Source organism: Myotis myotis, unplaced genomic scaffold, assembly GCF_014108235.1.
Source record: "Myotis myotis isolate mMyoMyo1 unplaced genomic scaffold, mMyoMyo1.p scaffold_m19_p_5, whole genome shotgun sequence".
Classification (NCBI taxonomy): domain Eukaryota; kingdom Metazoa; phylum Chordata; class Mammalia; order Chiroptera; family Vespertilionidae; genus Myotis; species Myotis myotis.
The window spans coordinates 55944377-55962172 of record NW_023416357.1 but is presented as its reverse complement, the minus strand read 5'-3'; the positions used below and the strand labels follow the sequence as shown (position 1 = coordinate 55962172).

Genomic DNA, 17796 nt, shown 5'->3' with positions numbered 1-17796 from the left:
GCCTAGCTTCCTTCTCCTACTGGTTCAATTTATGGCTGTTTTTCTCTCACCCAAAGCCAGGATGTGCTCAGATGCTATAAGCCCATTTTCATATTAGGTTAGAAAAACATAGTCAGGAGGAAATTGGTTATCAACCTAAAGAGGTACATAGTTCCCTTTTATGAGGACAATGTGTTTCTTTGAAATGAACAGTTGATAAGCTGCCCGGAGTGAGGGGTGAGACTCCAAGGAAGATGTCCACATAGCAAAAGGCCACAGATTGGTCCTAAACCAGCTGCTAACTACAGGCCATTGGTCTCACTGAGTTCCTGGTGCACTTGGCCATGTGCGTCTGGATGTAGGAGACATTTCAAGTTCAGGGGAATATCTAGGAGCAAGAATGAGCAGTCAGCAAGGCGTGTGCGTGCACACTGGGTAAAATAGGTAGGTGAACAGATCCCCCAGAAATGGTGAGATCAAAGAAAAGGCTCTGGAGAAGGGAAATATAAGGGAAGATGAAGCTTGTTGCAGCATGTGAGAGTAACTTCTCTCTCACACTCCCCACTGTGAGCTGCAATGACTTTTCTGTTGAAAATCAGGAAAGGACAGCAGTCTGCACCCACGGTCTAGGACAGCGATTTTTAATCAGTGTGCCTCAGCTCACTGCTGTGCCACAAGAATTTTAAAAACATGCCATCCATACGTGCCTATTTAATCAGGGGCACTGACCTCTTTTCCCTCAGATTGAAATAAAAAAATAAAACAATAGCCAACACAACAATAGCCCATCTGGTGTTAATAGTTTCTCCCTATTTTTTGTCAGATCGGCAAAAAGTATGCTTTTTGGTGTGCCGCAGAATTTTAGTAATCAGTTTATGTGTGCCATGAGATGAAAAGGTTGAAATCTCTGGTCTAGACTCTATGGCCTACCTGAGGACAGAGGGCCCATCTCAGGCTGACTTCAACCACTTTAGAAAAATGGTTCATTTCACCTTCTACCTGTAGTTGTTGGATATTTATGTTTCTTCCATCCAGTTCTTCACCCATTACAGCACATTACTCACCAATAACCCACCTCCCTCTTTCCTGAAGTCCCCTTTGGGGTGAGAGAAGTCTGTCTAAACCTCCCTGACATGAGTTATCTTCCATCTGAGACAGGCACTTCAACACAACCTACTCAGTCTACTAGTGAGCATACAGGAAAGACCACTCTTTTGGGATTACAATATCTAGATGATTCACACCATCAAGTTTAAAAGTTAAATGTTGGGACAGTTTAATTTAGCTTTACAGTCCACATTAAAATAATGAAACACTTTCGATAGTACATTCTAATCCTCGTGTCTTCAAGGAAACGGTCTCCTGCAGGTAACTGCACATCATTAGGCTCAAAGGTAATACACACAAATTGTTTCTACTACAAACACATACACAAACTTAACATGTGACATTATGGAGGTCTGAGGTAAGGCACAACCTCTGGTGCCCTTGCTTTCTCTGTAAAATGAGGGAGTTGGACTAGGTCATTTGCAGGGTTCCTTCTAGCACTCACAGAGAGCCTACATTTGGCCAATTTCTCAGTGTCATAGGTCTAGGCAATGTTTTCTAGCTAGAAGTGAGACTTGGACATGTGTGATTCTTTTGCATATTTCAGGCAAATAAATGGAAAGGAAAGGAGTATTTACCAAGCACCTGTGAAGTACCAGGTCTTTCTCATAGACCTAATTCCTCATGTTTTTACTGCAAGGTGTATAGTATTACCCCTACTGCAGATTAGTCAGGTCCAGGCCTTTTCCCTGATGACAACCAATGTCCTTTCACCTTCAACTTAAGATAGTATTCCCTGGTTTCACTGGCTTAAGAAGTTATGTCTTAGATTTATTTAGGAACTTATGATAATTATTACTGCATCAATTGGCTACTCAAGTGACATGAGTATTTCCAAGAATCACATCAGCTACAGAGTAAATAATTGCCCTAGATGGAGTTCATCTGTTACTGAGCCCCGCTCCATGCATCCACTGAATGTTTTAATCCCCACTCCCCACCCCAGGGGACATCTGGCTATGTCTGGAGACATTTTTAGTTGTCACACTGGGGGCTGGGGGTTGCTATTTGCATTAGAGGCCAGGGACGCTGCTAATCATCACACAAGGCACAGGAGCCCAAAATGTCACAGTGTGAGAAACCTTGAGTCAACGTGCGGTAAGTATACTGGGGTACTGGTAAGGTAGGAAACAAGTTATGAAAGACAATAAAATATGGTCGTTGTCCTGGTAGAGCTCATAATCTGAGACAATACCTCCTTTATATACAGGGGTGGGCAAAAGTAGGTTAAATTATCAGCCATCATACTTAAAAGATAAATCATAATTGAGGATACGAAATAATAACAATAAGAAGGCAAATAATACAAATAAGTAATACAATAATAAATAATACAAGAATAAACTATTTTCACATACTCACAATTGTGAACCTACGTTTGCCCACCCCTGTAAGTTTTTTTCATTCAAATAGTCCACACAATATTTATATTTAAATACTTTTATTTTCATTTCACACAAAAAGCAACAGTGTTTGCAGTACACATGCCTTTCAGTCAGTGCTGGTCATATGCAAAACAAGTTATCAGAAGTATAAAGAAAAATAAGCTTTTTCCCTTTACAAGTAATACAACACAATTTGCATATATAATGTTTTATATATATATATATATATATACACACACACACACATACTATTTTCAAAAACTTCCACAAAAGACAGATTATGATATAAATTTAGAATTCCACCCACAAGCTCAGATTCTAGGAACTGGAGATCTCCATAGGTGTTTTAATACAAAAATGTAATACCTTTACAAGCTTCCAAGTAGTTACTTTTCAAAGTGTTTGAAAGAGACTATTCTTTACAGCGACATGGAACACTTGGCTTGAGTCAAGACAGCTGTAAGACTAAGTTTTGTCTTAATGTGAGTTTTGCTGATTAATGCAAATGCTCCAATTATTTTGGAATTCTTATTTTACACACACACACGCACACACTGGTGTATTATTGTACTAATGGTTTATATAGTTCAACTTCTGGAGCATTTCAGTCAGCTAAGCCATGACCTTTACTTTCTTTGAAGTTTTTTAAATTAAAAGCTGTTCAGAAATATCACTAACTACCATGACTAACTCTAAAAAGGTGCCCCTTCTTTTTTATTTATGATCAAAGTTAAATGTGTCATGAATAAGCTCTTATTTTTTTTCTACAACAGCAGGTATAAGTAACAGCAAAGTGTAGGCTAATTTTCAACACTAGAGCCTGAGAGTTTGATGTGATAAATAAAATCTCTGAAATTTTCTAGGAGTCCTAATACTCAATGTTTCTAAAAATGTAATAGCAATATGGCAACTCTTCAGCATTATATTCATTATAAATTGCACAATAAACCAATGCTGCTCAGAAGCGTGAAGGAAGGAAGCAGGGGAGGAAGAAAGGGAGGAAGAGAGGGAGAGAGGGTGGATTTTACACATGTGTTTTCTTTGATACAGACAAATGTGGAGTCATATTTACTTTGTGGTGGATGAAGAGTCGATGTGATATATGCTTGAGAATGGTGAAAGCAAACATACAGGTCTGAATGTATGAAATATATGCAAAAGCATACAGCTAATGAGGCAACACTGGCTTACATTTTTCAGCGCACTTGAAGAGAGCATCTAATGGTATAGGCACTGAAGAAAAAAGGAAGGAAGAACAGGAATGATCCAGCTAGTGGAGAACTGAGGAGGAAGGTGTCGCCGCACAGAAGAGCTCTGGGTAGGAAAGGACCAACCTGCCCTTCCACATACATGTGGGTGCTGAAAGATGGAAGGGCTTGTCCCACAAATTATTTTTAGGTTAGTTTTTGGGCCCATTTTTTCATTCACCAGAACCATGGCAATAACTCAAAAGTTTCATTCCAAAAACCAAAATAATTTTTACTGGGTACACAAGAAAATGCTATCGATGGACTGCAACAGACTTCTGTAGATGAATAGGATTCCAGACTTAAAAGAAGCTACTCTCAAGGCACTTTTATTGGCTGACCAGTCACTGAAAGATTAACCAGCAATAAATTTTAAACATACTTTCACTTAGTACTGTCCTCTTGCCTTTCTGGGATTTCCAATGTTCAGGTCCCTTCCCACCATTTCATTCAGTTTGAATGAAAGTAGGAAAAGTGGAAACTGATTAGCCATGTCCAAGTGTCTTCTCCCATCTTATTGGCTACATGCCCATTGCCATTAGTGACATCACCACAATGCAATGCCTTCAAGTCAGAGGCAGGGACTTGGTGAAACTTTTTTGTTAGGTATACTCAGAGCTCTTCAAGGGACTAAGTAGTAAAGGAAAATTATTAGAAAAAAGGCAAATTCTGTATATCTGTGTATATTTACATCTTTAAAGGCATACATGCTGGAAAATAAAACAAACTAACCACAAAACAAAATTATACTAGCTACAGCTAACTGAGGAAATCTGTGGGAAAGGAGGAAATAATGTGTCAATTTATGAAACTCAATTTTCATTAGGCCCCTACATAGCCATGCAAAGGACTAAATACAAATGAAATAACAAAGAAATAAAAATATATTTATATGTATTAAAAATATTCCCCTGCTGAAAATACAAATCTCTCCAAAAGAAACAAGTCAGTAAACAACACACAACTATTCTAGTCACTATTGCCTACACAGGCAATAAGGGGCCGGGGAGGGGAGATCTGTCATACACTGATCCTCAGTTTTCATTTGTACCTATACATTCATGCAAAGGACTAGGTACAAAATCAGTAATATGTACATATATATATTAATGTTCATACCCCGCCCTTTCCCCCAACCCTACCCACCCAAATAATCCCTCCCCCCAAAAACCAAACCCAAATTATAAAATTATTGCCTGTGCCGGCAGTGAGGGAAGGGGAGTAGAGGAGATTTATCATAGGTTTGGACCTCCATGTTTCATTATGTACCTAGAGTCCCAGGAAAGGACTGAGTACTAAATGAAATAATACACAAATGTAGCAAATACTTATATACATTAAAAATGCACACACACACACACACACACACACACACACACACCACCCCCCTATCCCTCCAAAAAAGCACCCAAACATCTATTCTTCTACCATTGCCCACCAGGCAATGATGGAAGGGGTATAGGGAAGATATTTCATAGAATCAACCTAAACTTTCATTAAGTACCTTAACAGTCATGCAAAGAACTCGATTCAAAATGAAGTGAACAAAGAGGCAAAACATTTATATGCAATTAAAAATTTACATATCTTGCCCAAGAAGCCAGTTCCCTGTTAAAATCTCAAACAATAAGCAAAAAAACAAACAAAAACAAAACCCAAACCCTACAGTATTCTCATGAGCACAGGCTATAGGGGAAGGGAGAAAAGACTTACTACACCTCTGGATCTGGGCCTCTGCATTACATTTGATGTCTACAAGTAAAAACAGAAAACTGGGTTTGGGGAGAAAGAACAAAAAACCCAGCAAACATACACACACACACACACACACACACACACACACACACACACACACACCCAACCCAGAAATCCCCTATAACCCTGCGGAGGGAAAAAGCAAACCCCCAAACCTCTGAACAACTATACCAGTAGTCATTGCCTCGACAGGCAATAAGGGAAGGGGAGAAGAGATTTTTTTTTCATAGAATGAACCTTAATTTTCACCATGTACCTAAGTTGTTCTTGGAAAGGTCTAGGTACAAAATGAAATAACAAAAAAGAGCAAAAACATTTATATTCATTTTTAAAAGTACATATTACCACCATCCCAGGGGAAGGAGTGGTAGAGTAAAAAAATAATCTAGGCTACTCTAAAACTATTGCCCACAGAGGCAATAAGGAAAAGGGAAAAGAGGAGATTTTCATACATCCGGACCTCCACGTCTCATTCGGTACCTACACGTCCAAGTAAGGGACGGGGTACAGAATGCACTAACACAACACAGTAACAAACACTATATATACAGTTGTTAAAAGGATATATCCAGCCCTTAGTCCCTTCCCACCCCCCAAAACTTCAAAAAAACACAAACTACTTTAAAATTGTTGCCTACAGAGATAAAAAGGGAAAGGGAGAATAGGAGATTGCTATACATCCAGAACTCCATGGTTCATTAGGAACCTACATGTCCAAGTGAAGGATTGGTGCCCAATGAAAACGATAATAAGAAAGTACAAAGCATTTATCCCAATAACACAAAAGAACCCTGAAACTAACCAAGTACTAATAGCCATTGCCCACTCGGGCAATATGAAAAGGGGAGAAGAGGGACTCACACATCTGGACCTCCATGGGTTATTAGGTACTTTCCAGTCTGGGCAACCAATGAAATAATACAACACAGTAGTAAAAACAGGTATATACAGTAATTACACATCCCTGCCCATCTTTCCCTGCCCCCGCCCCCAACCCACTCCAACAACTACACTACTAGCCATTGCCCACATAGGCAATAAGGGAAGGGGACCAGAGGAGACTGTCATACATCCGACCTCCACATGTCATTGGGTACTTAAATGTCCTATGAGAAGGACATTGTACGAAATGAATTAATAGTACAAAGTGGTAGCAAATTTATTTATATACAGTAAGTATATACCCCATTCTCTCCTACACCACAATACAAAGCAAACTACTCTATCAGTTACTGTCCAAAGAGGCAATAAGGAAAAAAAATCTGTCATTCTCTGAACCTGTTTCATTAAGTATATAATGCATCCATGCAAAAGAACATTTATAAAATGAAAAATAAATAAGTAGCATAGCATTTATGTACACCTGAAAGAATGATATACATCTCCCCCTACACCCAAGCCTAGATCAAAACAGCAACCACTACTCTATTTGCTATTGTCCATGCAGGCAACAAGGAAAGGGGTAAACGGGACATCTGTCCGACTTCTGGATCTCCACGCTTCATTATCCATGAGAAGGATGAACGAAATACAAAATGAAGCAACACCCACAAAATAGCAGCAAAAACATTTTGTACACGTTTTTAAAAGAACATACTCTGCTCACCTCTCAATATCACCACCTCCTTCCAAAAAAAGGAAATAAAAATCTACTCTAGAGCTGTTGCCCACACAGACACTATGGGAAAGCAGAAGAGATTTTCATGGACAATATTTCACTTTTCATCAGGACAAAATATACAAAATGAAAGGATATAAAAACACATCAAAACCACCTATGTACATATTTAAAGTATATACCCCCAAAAAGCCACTGAAAGAAATCAGTCAACACTACTCTACTAGCGATTGCCCACGCCGGCAATAAGGGAAAGGGAGAAGAGGAGATTTATCATACTTCTGGACCTCCACTTTTCATTTGGTACTTACTTGCCGATACAGAGAATGAAGCACACAATACAAGAATGCAAAAAACAGCAAAATTATATACATTATTTTAAAAAATAAAAATGGGGCTGAGGGGAAGCTCTTTAAAAAGAGAGTTAATTCCAATAAAAACACTAAAAACAAAGGCAAAGGGGAGAAGAAGAGCTAGCTCATACTTAGGAAATTCAGGTCTTGTTCTGCAAACTTAGCCCAGGAACTGCTATGCTTGGTGATGATACATCTCCTGAGATGCACAGGCCTTCCCTGCAGCCCCATGAAATGCAAAGGCATTATGGGAATGGTCAGCAATCTGACTGCAGATTATGGTTCCAGGTACTTTAGTCTGAGTAGAATGTTTTTAAAATCCAACTTGGTAACAGGCTATCAGTAATCCAACAAACTCAGCACTTAATTTTCATTTCTTACTGTACAATATTCAGAAAGCATTCTATTCTGTACCCAGTAAGACTGATGCAGCTCAACATCTCTATGTACCCAGGGCTCTTCTGCCAGCTCTTTTGTTCCTACAATGGACAAGTACAATAAAATGAAAACATGAATGGCAAAGAATATTAGAGTCAAGTGGAACCTGTGATAGCAAGAAAGTTCATGAACACTGAAACAATGGCAGAGAACACTTAAATTCACTTAAAGAGATTTATGTAAATCAGTAAGATGAACGAAGGTGCAGGCTTATGGTAGAGGCTGACACTCCTTGCAGTTTAATACTTCCAATCACTTGATATTAACAGAACAAACTGGACTCCTTGGATTTCTACTTTCATAGCCTAAGTTCTGTGTTCCCACAACTCCAGATTTTCCATTCTATGTTTCCTAAGGATCAAGATGTGTCTTTGACATTACATTCAAGCAGACTGTCTCTCTGCAATGAATATAATACTTGTCAAACAATTGTATCATGGACCTATGTGCTTATATAAAAAAGCATACTGTGGCTAACTGCTGTGCTTCAGTCTACTTGACTTCTCAGAAATTCAGTGGCCAAGATAAAGTTTTTGGGGGAAAACTTCAAAAGCTACAATTATACTTACTATACTACATGTTTTACCTATTACTTAACCTTATGTTCCTGATTTAGGTTAATTTTTAGATGTCTCATATAGATTGATTAGCATAACAATGAAAATTATGGAATTCTGTGGGAAAACTTGAGGTAAGACCTACTAAAACTGCAAATAGTCTGAGATGAGGCCCACAAACACAACTATAAATAGTAGGGATACAGTTTCATGGGAATGAACGGCTTTTGAGTACAAAGATAGCAATAGTATATGAGTTACCTCTTAGCTGAAGTTTTGATAAGGTTTTACTTATAATAATAACACCCCCCCCCATACCACACACACACTCTCACAGGAAAAAATGATATAATTCAGGACAAGATCTGCCATATGCAGTTAACACATGATACAGGAGCCATGTGAAGATGGGCAGATAAAACTGAAGCATCTTAACTGAATTTGAGAAGTAGCAAAATTTAAACTCTGTATCAAAGTGGAATTTAGTAATATAACATGGTAAAAAAACAACCCCGCAACAACAAAAAACCTCAAAAGTTTAATATTTTTCCCCACTCTAAAAATATAAAAACTCACTAACTTTCACTATCAACTAAATTATCATTCATTTACTGAAGCACAAGAGGAATAAAAACCTACAATTACCCCAGTTTCAATAAGACATCTTTAGATGATGCTGTGGTTCTCAGGATATAATGTTTTCTATTCTAAAACAGACAGATAAATATTTAGAAAAGACTAAATTCGGTGAAAACATACTAGGAGTAAAGAAAGCTATATTTCAGCTTGCCAGCCTTTTAAATTTTGTTATATAAAAATATTTTCATAAAATAAAATATAGTTTTATACACAATCCCACGTTTTCACTTTACACTTGCTGAATAAAAAAAGGTGACCTTTCCCATTGTCTGATTCTGTGGAGTGTTTTTAAGTGCTTGAAAATGGGTAATTATCCTCTTTTTACAAATATGTTTTTAAACACAATATAAAGTACAAGAATTATTTGGAAGAAAGCTTTTCTCCTAAGAATCAAAGAAACACCATAATCAAAATATAAGTCTGCAGAACTCACAAAATTCAAGTACAGTATTTCTCCTTTAGAAGGAGTAAAAATGCCATACAGTTTTGGATTTCTCCTCCCTTCCTTCCTTCATTTCTTTTCCTTCCTTCCTTCCTTCCTTCCTTCCTTCCTTCCTTCCTTCCTTCCTTCCTTCCTTCCTTCCTTCCTTTCTCTCTCTCTCTCTCTCTCTCTCTCTCTCTCTCTCTCTCTCTCTCTCTCTCGACAGTCCCTTTAATTTGCTAGTTTGGCCATGGTAAAATAAAACTATGATTTTTCAACTAAAGAAAAGTACTGTATTTGATAGTGGGGAAAAATTCAAAGCCCACCATATTCCATATGAATCAAGTTACTCCTTTCTCACATTCTCTCATTCCTTTAAGGTACTATGGTGAACTTCAAATAAAAATGTTCAATTTCTCCAAGGCCCTACTTTAAAATGTTTCTAATGTGCTACTCTATCATATAAAATGAAAAACCCACCCATGGGTATGATTCAGAGAGAAAGTGTCTAAAATCTATCATGCCAAAAGATATATAAAAACAACCTATATTTTTAGTAACAGTGATAAAGTAATGATAAAAGATACCAGTATAACAAAATGTTTGCCATAACTGTGAAAATACTTATTTATATAAGGTATATCTAGGGCAGGGGATGGAGAGGTGTACAGATATGGAGAATATTGAAACTTATGAACAAAATAATTATAATTAAAGCTATCTTAGTTTGAAACATTTTCCTAAAAGATGAAAAAGAAAATGTTAAACATTGGGAAAATATAATCTTTTGGCCTTGTTATTTAGCTTTTTAATATAACAAAAATTTAAAAATTCTGTAGCACCTAGCTATTCTGCAGAAAAAAATATAATAGTTATAGTAGATCTTATTTAAAAATTTTCCAGGAAATAAAGGATTAATCAAAACCCCAAATAAAGTAGATCTGCACACCTGAGATGAGCTCTCTACAGTTGCATGCTTCATCGACTTCACTGATTGCCATACTTTTTGAAGTGTTACCACATTCAACAACTCTATCAACAAGAAGCAACAAATGGCTCACAAACCAGCAGCCTGCAACGATGGCTGGCGGCTCCCATGGTAGGTCTTTCCTTGTTTCACTGGGCCAGTACTTTACCCATACTGAGAAATAGAACAAAATTCCAAGCCACTTTATTCCCCATTTGGGTATCTTCAAAGTATACACATTACTTGTTGTTTTTGTAGATGGTTGGCATGTGAGTGAATGTAATTTTGTAATAAATAGCTACGTACTGCCCAAAGATGTTTCAGAAAGACCGATGGACCCTGAGCGAACTACAACTCCTAAGAGGGCAAACAACTCAGCAGCGATCCTTGGCTTCCCCCTGGCTTTTGCAAAAGTTACAAACAGAGCCCAAGTTAACAAGCTCTCTGACGGGTGACAAAATGAGGTGCGGTTGTGCATGCTACAGCCACAGCGTCAGAGTTTTAAGGTTCTTCTCCATCCACTGGATATTCAGCTGAATGACTTCCAAAGCCTCCTGGACACAACGAAGCTGAAAGGTTGCCTCTGACTGATTTTCAAAGAATGCCTGGACCTGTAAGTTGCACACAGAAATATTTCAAAAGAAGAAAATAACAGTTAATCTCAGGTAACTCTGAATATCCTTTTCAAATAAACTTTCACTTAGTTCTGGCTGTGTTGATGTCTTAAAAGTAGAGATAAAAAGTATTTTAATATCCAGGGTAGTTATATCAAGTTACTAATCAAGTATGGTTAAACTGAGGTAATTTTAAAAACGCATTCTCCTTACTCCCATAAGGATGAGTTTTTCAAATATAAAATAAAATAGCCAAGTAATAGTGAGATAAAGTCCAAAGTTAGGCTTGGTGCCCAACTTTTACCCTTGAAGTTGCATTCTTCACAACAATCTCATTACCACTTAGAAACTTGGCATATACTGGTCTTAATTACAAAATTATTTGTGTCAAGGAGACAAGGGGATATTGTTGAGAATGGAATCAGAGTTTTTCCTCACCGGAATTGTTTCTCATTGCTGTATATCCACCCTTTAGACGCAATCCCAATGCAGAATCATTAGCATTGATGAAGGCAGAGGAGGGACAGGAATTGGCATGAAAAGCCACCATCTGACTTAAACTGAGCAGCCTGAGAGGAAAGGTATACCCCATCTCCGTTAGCAGCATTTTATACAACTAACCTCCGACAAATGTGCCTTCGTTGAAAACAGGTGAGTTGATCCAGCAACAATACTTTGTATGGTATAGGAACCCAGATGGAACCTGCAGAAACACAAATACAAGAGCAAAAAGAGCAAAAAGTGAGGCAGCTGTTGGTAAGCTAAGTTCCCGAGTGCAAAGGAAATGCTTTCCTGAGAGCTACGTATGCCAAGGCAGAGTCTCGTCCCTCTGCTGGGAACTGCAGCTCCAGAAGTCGGGAGAAGTCCTACATGCACTACTGCCTGTGGGAAGGAAAGGTGGGCACAAAAGGCAGGAGCTGGCAATACCCAGATAAATTATTAACCCATTTGAAATCATAGGAAACATCCTGAAATGTAATTATTGCTTTAAAAGAAAAAAACCCTATCTGTGCTGTTTACCTGGGTGTGAGTTCTGAACTGATCCCTTGGCAATGAAGAGGCATTTTTCAACACACATAACTAAACTGCTCTTCTGATTTAGCCCGTGCCCATGCTAAGCTAAGTGACCCGGAGTCGGGCATGGCTAGGCTTGATTAATACCCAAATGTGATTCACATTATGGAATTATGCTTACAAATGTGAAAATTTCTGAGTGTTTTGGTTAAATGTTACTGAAGCATTTTCCTCTCACAGCAAATCATAAGGCCTGTGAACCAATACAACATTGGGAATAGTTTTCAAGTGCAGAGACTGGAAACACTAGGATCTGGAATTCTGAGACACTTACTTCTGTACAAGCTTGTTCCAGTTCTCTTTGACGAAATCCCATGCCAGTAGGTGTCCAGGGAAATGTCGGCCCACTGTTCTTATGACAAATGACAGCTTTTGTGTTCGGATGGTATCTCCACTGAGGCTAGTTTTCATCAACCTGAAAAGCGAACAGATTTAGCTTCCAAAATAACAATTCATGATGAAGTGATGACTGAACTTAGATTAGTGCTGGTCTCCTAATTAAAGCTCTGTAGCAATTCAAGGGATATCACTTTTGGGTTAGTCTAAGATTGATCAATAGATTGAAAACTTGTCATTTTTTTAAAATGAAGAAGGAATTCACCAATGAGATAAGTACTTCAATATACTGTGACATAATAATACATACTTCTTGATATAGTAAAGACATTTGAGAAATAAACCCTGGTAGAATTTATAATTCTGAAGACTGATTTTTTTGTCCTATTAAAAACCTTAACATAAAAAAAATTAATTTTAATATAAGGTATATTATTACTCTTTAAAAACTGGGCTGTTTAAATAATATGAAAATGAAGACACATTTCAGAATATACTCTTGATATTGATAGTTATTTATTAATATTTCATATGTACCAGGTAATGTTTTAAATTGCTGACACAACAACACTTGAAAAAAGGTAATTATTACCTATGCCCACTCTGTAAGAAACCGAGGTTATGTAATTGCCCCAGTTACACTGCTAGTAAATACTGCAGCCTGGCATCTGAACACAAGCACTTCTCATCTACTGCGCTATGAAATCTGTGTATATAGAGAAAACACATTTCCCCCCCAAAATGCAGCAATACTTTTAATTGAAAGAAAACCCAAGTGCTCATCAAGCTGTGATGGGTTAAACAAACTGTGATGGAGCCCTACTATGGAATACTATGCATCCATGCAAACAAATGAAGTAGGCTTCATGAACTGACATGGCAAATCTCAGAGAAGATCACTGGCTGAAAGGACCATCACAAAACACTGGGGACAGTATAAACTATCCTAATCTATATAAAAAGCCAGGTGCCGTCACCACCGGACGGATGACCAAACAGCAGGCTAGGGAGCTGAGGGGGTGGGAGCTGTGGGCCCAAATGACCAAAGGGCAGGTCTGGCTCTCACTGCGTGGCGGAGCGGGGCTGTGGAGGCTGAGGAGCCTCGCAGAGCAGGGGGCTGTGAGCATGGAGCTTCGCAGGGCAGTGAGGCGAAGGAGCGTTGGGGGGGGGGTGGGGGTGGCTGAGGCGGAGGAGCGTCACAGGGCGGTGGAGGCGGGGCAGGGATTGTGATCATGGAGCTTTGCGCAGTGAAGGAGTGTCGCAGGGCAGGGGCAGCTGACGCCAAGGAGCCTCGCAGGGCGGGGGGCTGTGAGCATGGAGGTTCAGGGGCCACGGAGATGGAGGAGCGATGCTGGGGGGCGGACATGGCCCTGATTGCAGCTAGGCCTAGGGATTCTAACTGCGCACGATTTAATCGTGCACTGGGCCTCTAGTGTTGATATATAAATATACAGACCAGGATTGACACTGTTAGCAGACAGAACAAGAATGGAAGTAAGGATCATATGAGAGAATCATATGAGAGATACTTTCATGTTTTATTCCATTTTCTTAGATATTGTTTAAATACTTTATAATGGGAATTTATTAGTGTGTTATTTGTTTAAAACAAAATTATTACCAATTTAGAACAAACTTTTCTCTGTTTGCTTGGATCAGAGGCTGGCTACTACGTTAAGGAAAATAATTATTTACAGCGCATCCTTTGGAAAGTAGGTGTGGGCCGGTGCTGATGACATCTCTGGGACACTCTTAGGATTTATCTGAGTACATTTATACAAGAGAAGCAGTGACACATCAATGCCTCCCTCTGACCTTCCCAGCGCTGACCCTCAAGCTCCTTTCATATTTCCCTTGGATCCCGGTGCTCCTCTGCCCCACCACTGCTGGCTCCTGGGTCAGGAGGCCCTGCTCACTGCCCTTCTTTCGCCTGTGAAACTCCCATTTCCAGGTTTTGTCCAGTCAATATTAGAAAGGAAATGTCTGACAAGTTCATATGAAAGTAGAGCCTATACGCTTTTACATAATACCTTTTTCTGTAGTGTTTGCATTTTCAAAATGACAGCTTGGACAGAGCAATGCCTTGACCAGGAGAATGAAGCACTAACTGTGGAATGAAGACAATACGCCAAGGGGGCGAAGCCATGTTTAAGCAGAAAGTAGGTGGGTGCTGGGATTCTGGGCAAAGCACCTCTGCCTATCGGTCCAGTTCCTGAGCTGAAAGCCAGCACATGCGGGCTCCTTACCCCATTGGCCAAGTCAGGTCTGGCCTGCGAGTAAAAGGAGGAAAAGGGAGATCCCAAAGGAAATGAGCTCTCCACCCGTGCAGCACAATGCTTTCATACTTTTGGTTTCTACATGTCTATTCCTTGGCTGGTTTCATACCAGTAAAGTTTCCGTACATCCTCTGAACTGGCAAGAGCTTCAAGTATTTTATTCTTCTCTGCTTCAGAGCCTATAGAGATGTACTTGCTTAAGAGGAACGACCAGCCGCTCTCAGTCCTTGCTCCAACTTTGAACACAGCAGTCATGACATCAGTAGGTAGGCTGTAAGAGAGGTACTCAAATGTGAGAACAAAAACATCCTAAATTCAAAGGTAAGGAAATGACTAGTGGTGATGTTTTAGGGGTCAGAGCAGAGCAGTACAAAAGAGTCTTCACTGTACAACTAACCAATAGTGAAAAAAATAGTTAATTTAGTGGCTGCTACTTTCCTAGTTGGTGGGACTAGAAGAAATATGACTTCAATTTAATACAATAACTATTTGCTGAGCATCCACAAAGAACCAAGCAGGTGACTGGCTGGATAATGGAGAGGGGAAGAAAGAGACACAGTCTTTGCCTCTAGGAACTCGCAGGCTATCACAAAGTACAGAACAAGAAATATATTCATTACAATACAGTGTGTTAAGTTCCATGGTAGAAATATGGAGCGAGGGATGAGAAGAGGGGAGGGAACATAGTTTTCTGCCATTATTAAAATCTCTTTATCTGGTGCTTGAATCTTTTTCCATAATGCCCAATAGGGAACCTAGAGAGAACCGATCATCATCAAACTGTTTTTACTAATTGCTAACTCCACCTGCTATGTTTTATTCCTAAATTAAAAGAGACTCTTTGACACCTCACACCCATTAGGATGGTTGCTATAAAACACACACAGACAGACACACACACACACACACACACACCCCAGAAAATAACAAGTGTTGGTGAGGATGTGGAGAAATTGGAAGGAACCCTTGTGCATTGTTGGCGGGAATGTAAAATGGTGTAGCTGCTATGGGAAATAGTGTGTCAGTTTCTCAAAATATTAAAAATAGAACGAACATATGATCCAGCAATCCTACTTCTGGGTATATATTTGAAATAACTGAAAGCAGGGCTTCAAAAACATATATGTACATCCATGTTCATAGCAGCATTATTGGTAAGAGCCAAAAGGTGGAACCCAAATGTCTATTAGTGAATGAATGGGTAAGCAAAATGTGGTATATACATACAATGGATTGATTATTCAGCCTTAAAAAGGAAGAAAATTCTGACACATACCACAACATGGATGAAGCCTGAGGACATGTTAAGTGAAACAAGCCAGTCACAGAAAAACAAATACTGTATGATTTCACATAAATGAGGTATTTAGAGCAGTAAAAACTCATAAAATAGAAAGGAGAACGGTAGTTTCCAGGGGCTTGGGGAAAAGGGAAGGCGGGGACTTATTTGGGTAAGAAGTTTTGGTTTTGCAAGATAAAGTTCTGGAGATTTGTTGCACAACGAGGTGAATATGCTTATACTACCAACTTGTACATTTAAAATTTGTTAAGATAGGAAATTTTATGTTACATGTAATTTGCCACAAGAAAAAAAAAAGTCTTATTTGAGAACATAAGTGCCTAGAGTTCACACACATTAACACTCAGTTTTATAACATGTATGACCCAGGATGAAAAGATCCTGCTTTTAGTACATGATGTGAAGTAAAGATGAGGAAGAGAGTTCATCTGAGTAAAAGCACAGCTCACCTTAGAGTTCCATTGGATGCAACCCACTCGTCAAACAGCTTCAAGGCAGTAGTGCTGCAGTTCTCTAGGTTGTGGACGCAGGCAAATTCTAGCAAGGCTGACCGCAACTCTCGAGCAGATGGAGAGCCATCATCAGTCCAATTTTGCTGTTGAATTTGGCTTTGAAGCAATTTAGATACCCTGGCCTAGAGAGACAAAATAGATTACAATGGAATAATAATAATTAGGACGACCAGGAAAATCAGGACAACTAGATCTCTTTTTCCCAACATTTACCCAAGAAGAAAAAGAGGGAGAGGGACAGAGATATTACTTATTAAATATCAACTGCCCACAAATAGCTGAGATGAACCATTCAATGACACAGTTTATACAAAAGGCTGCTATAGCCAACAGGGACTTTTAATGACATGACACAGAAAGAATTGATGGCTTCTCTGCAGTAAGGAACCTTTCTCCAGTGTATACTCAGCAAGAAGTTATTTTCCTGACCCAAAGTACCAACTGCAAGAAGGAAGTTGGAACTTCCTGGCCTCGTGACTTTAGAATTCATAAATATAAAAAGCAGTGTGAGAGAAAAATATAGTTCTTTACTGTTTAAATGTTTCTAAATCTAATATTAAATAAATACTTCAAATATTGATGCTGTAACAAATTAATCTAATTAGTGAGAAAATGAGTACTGTAGGAAAGTATAGTTGTTTATTGTTATTTTCTCTCCCAATATTTATAAAAAAATTCTGAACCTACAGAAAAGCTACAAGAATAGTACAATAAACACCCATATGCTAGATTCACTGTTTTCTAATACTCTTACATTTGCTTTGTTTCTATGTGCATGTAACACACACACATACATATATATTTTTATGGTTTTAGCTGAACCATGAGAGTAAGTTACAGATATCATGATATTTCATTTATAAATACTTTAGCATGCAACTCCCAGAAATAAGAACATTCTCTATTATCACTCTGAAAGAAATTCAGTTATTCAGTAATACTATCCACTATTTCAGTCCACTGTTAATAGTTTCTTCTGAATAAAATGTCATTCTTAAATGTATACTTATGGTATTAAGAAATCAATATAGCTATTTCTTTTTCATCTCTCCCACAACAAAAGTGTAAAAGCTGTTCACAGTATATGGAAATATTTCAATGTTGCTAGCTGTGGTACATGGGGAGGGGTGAGGACACACGGGTTTTTAAAAAATCATCATATAAAATATGCATGCATGAATGCTACTAAAAGGAACACAAATTTTAATATAAAATGCT

At 38.6% G+C, this 17796-nt stretch overlaps 1 protein-coding gene across 4 annotated transcripts in view; it reads right to left on the bottom strand.

The window, feature by feature from the left end:
- Positions 1–2510: 2510 nt before the first annotated feature.
- Positions 2511–17796, bottom strand: part of LOC118656789 (leucyl and cystinyl aminopeptidase) — a 96751-nt gene continuing 81465 nt past the window's right edge. For all 4 annotated transcript variants that reach the window (XM_036310437.1, XM_036310436.1, XM_036310435.1 and 1 more), the window contains 5 exons: positions 16516–16700; positions 14876–15037; positions 12429–12569; positions 11702–11783; positions 2511–11077 (listed from right to left, as the gene is read on the bottom strand). In XM_036310437.1, the coding sequence (XP_036166330.1) occupies positions 10946–11077; positions 11702–11783; positions 12429–12569; positions 14876–15037; positions 16516–16700 (702 nt within the window). In that variant the 3' untranslated portion in view covers positions 2511–10945. The remainder of the gene's footprint in view (positions 11078–11701; positions 11784–12428; positions 12570–14875; positions 15038–16515; positions 16701–17796) is intronic.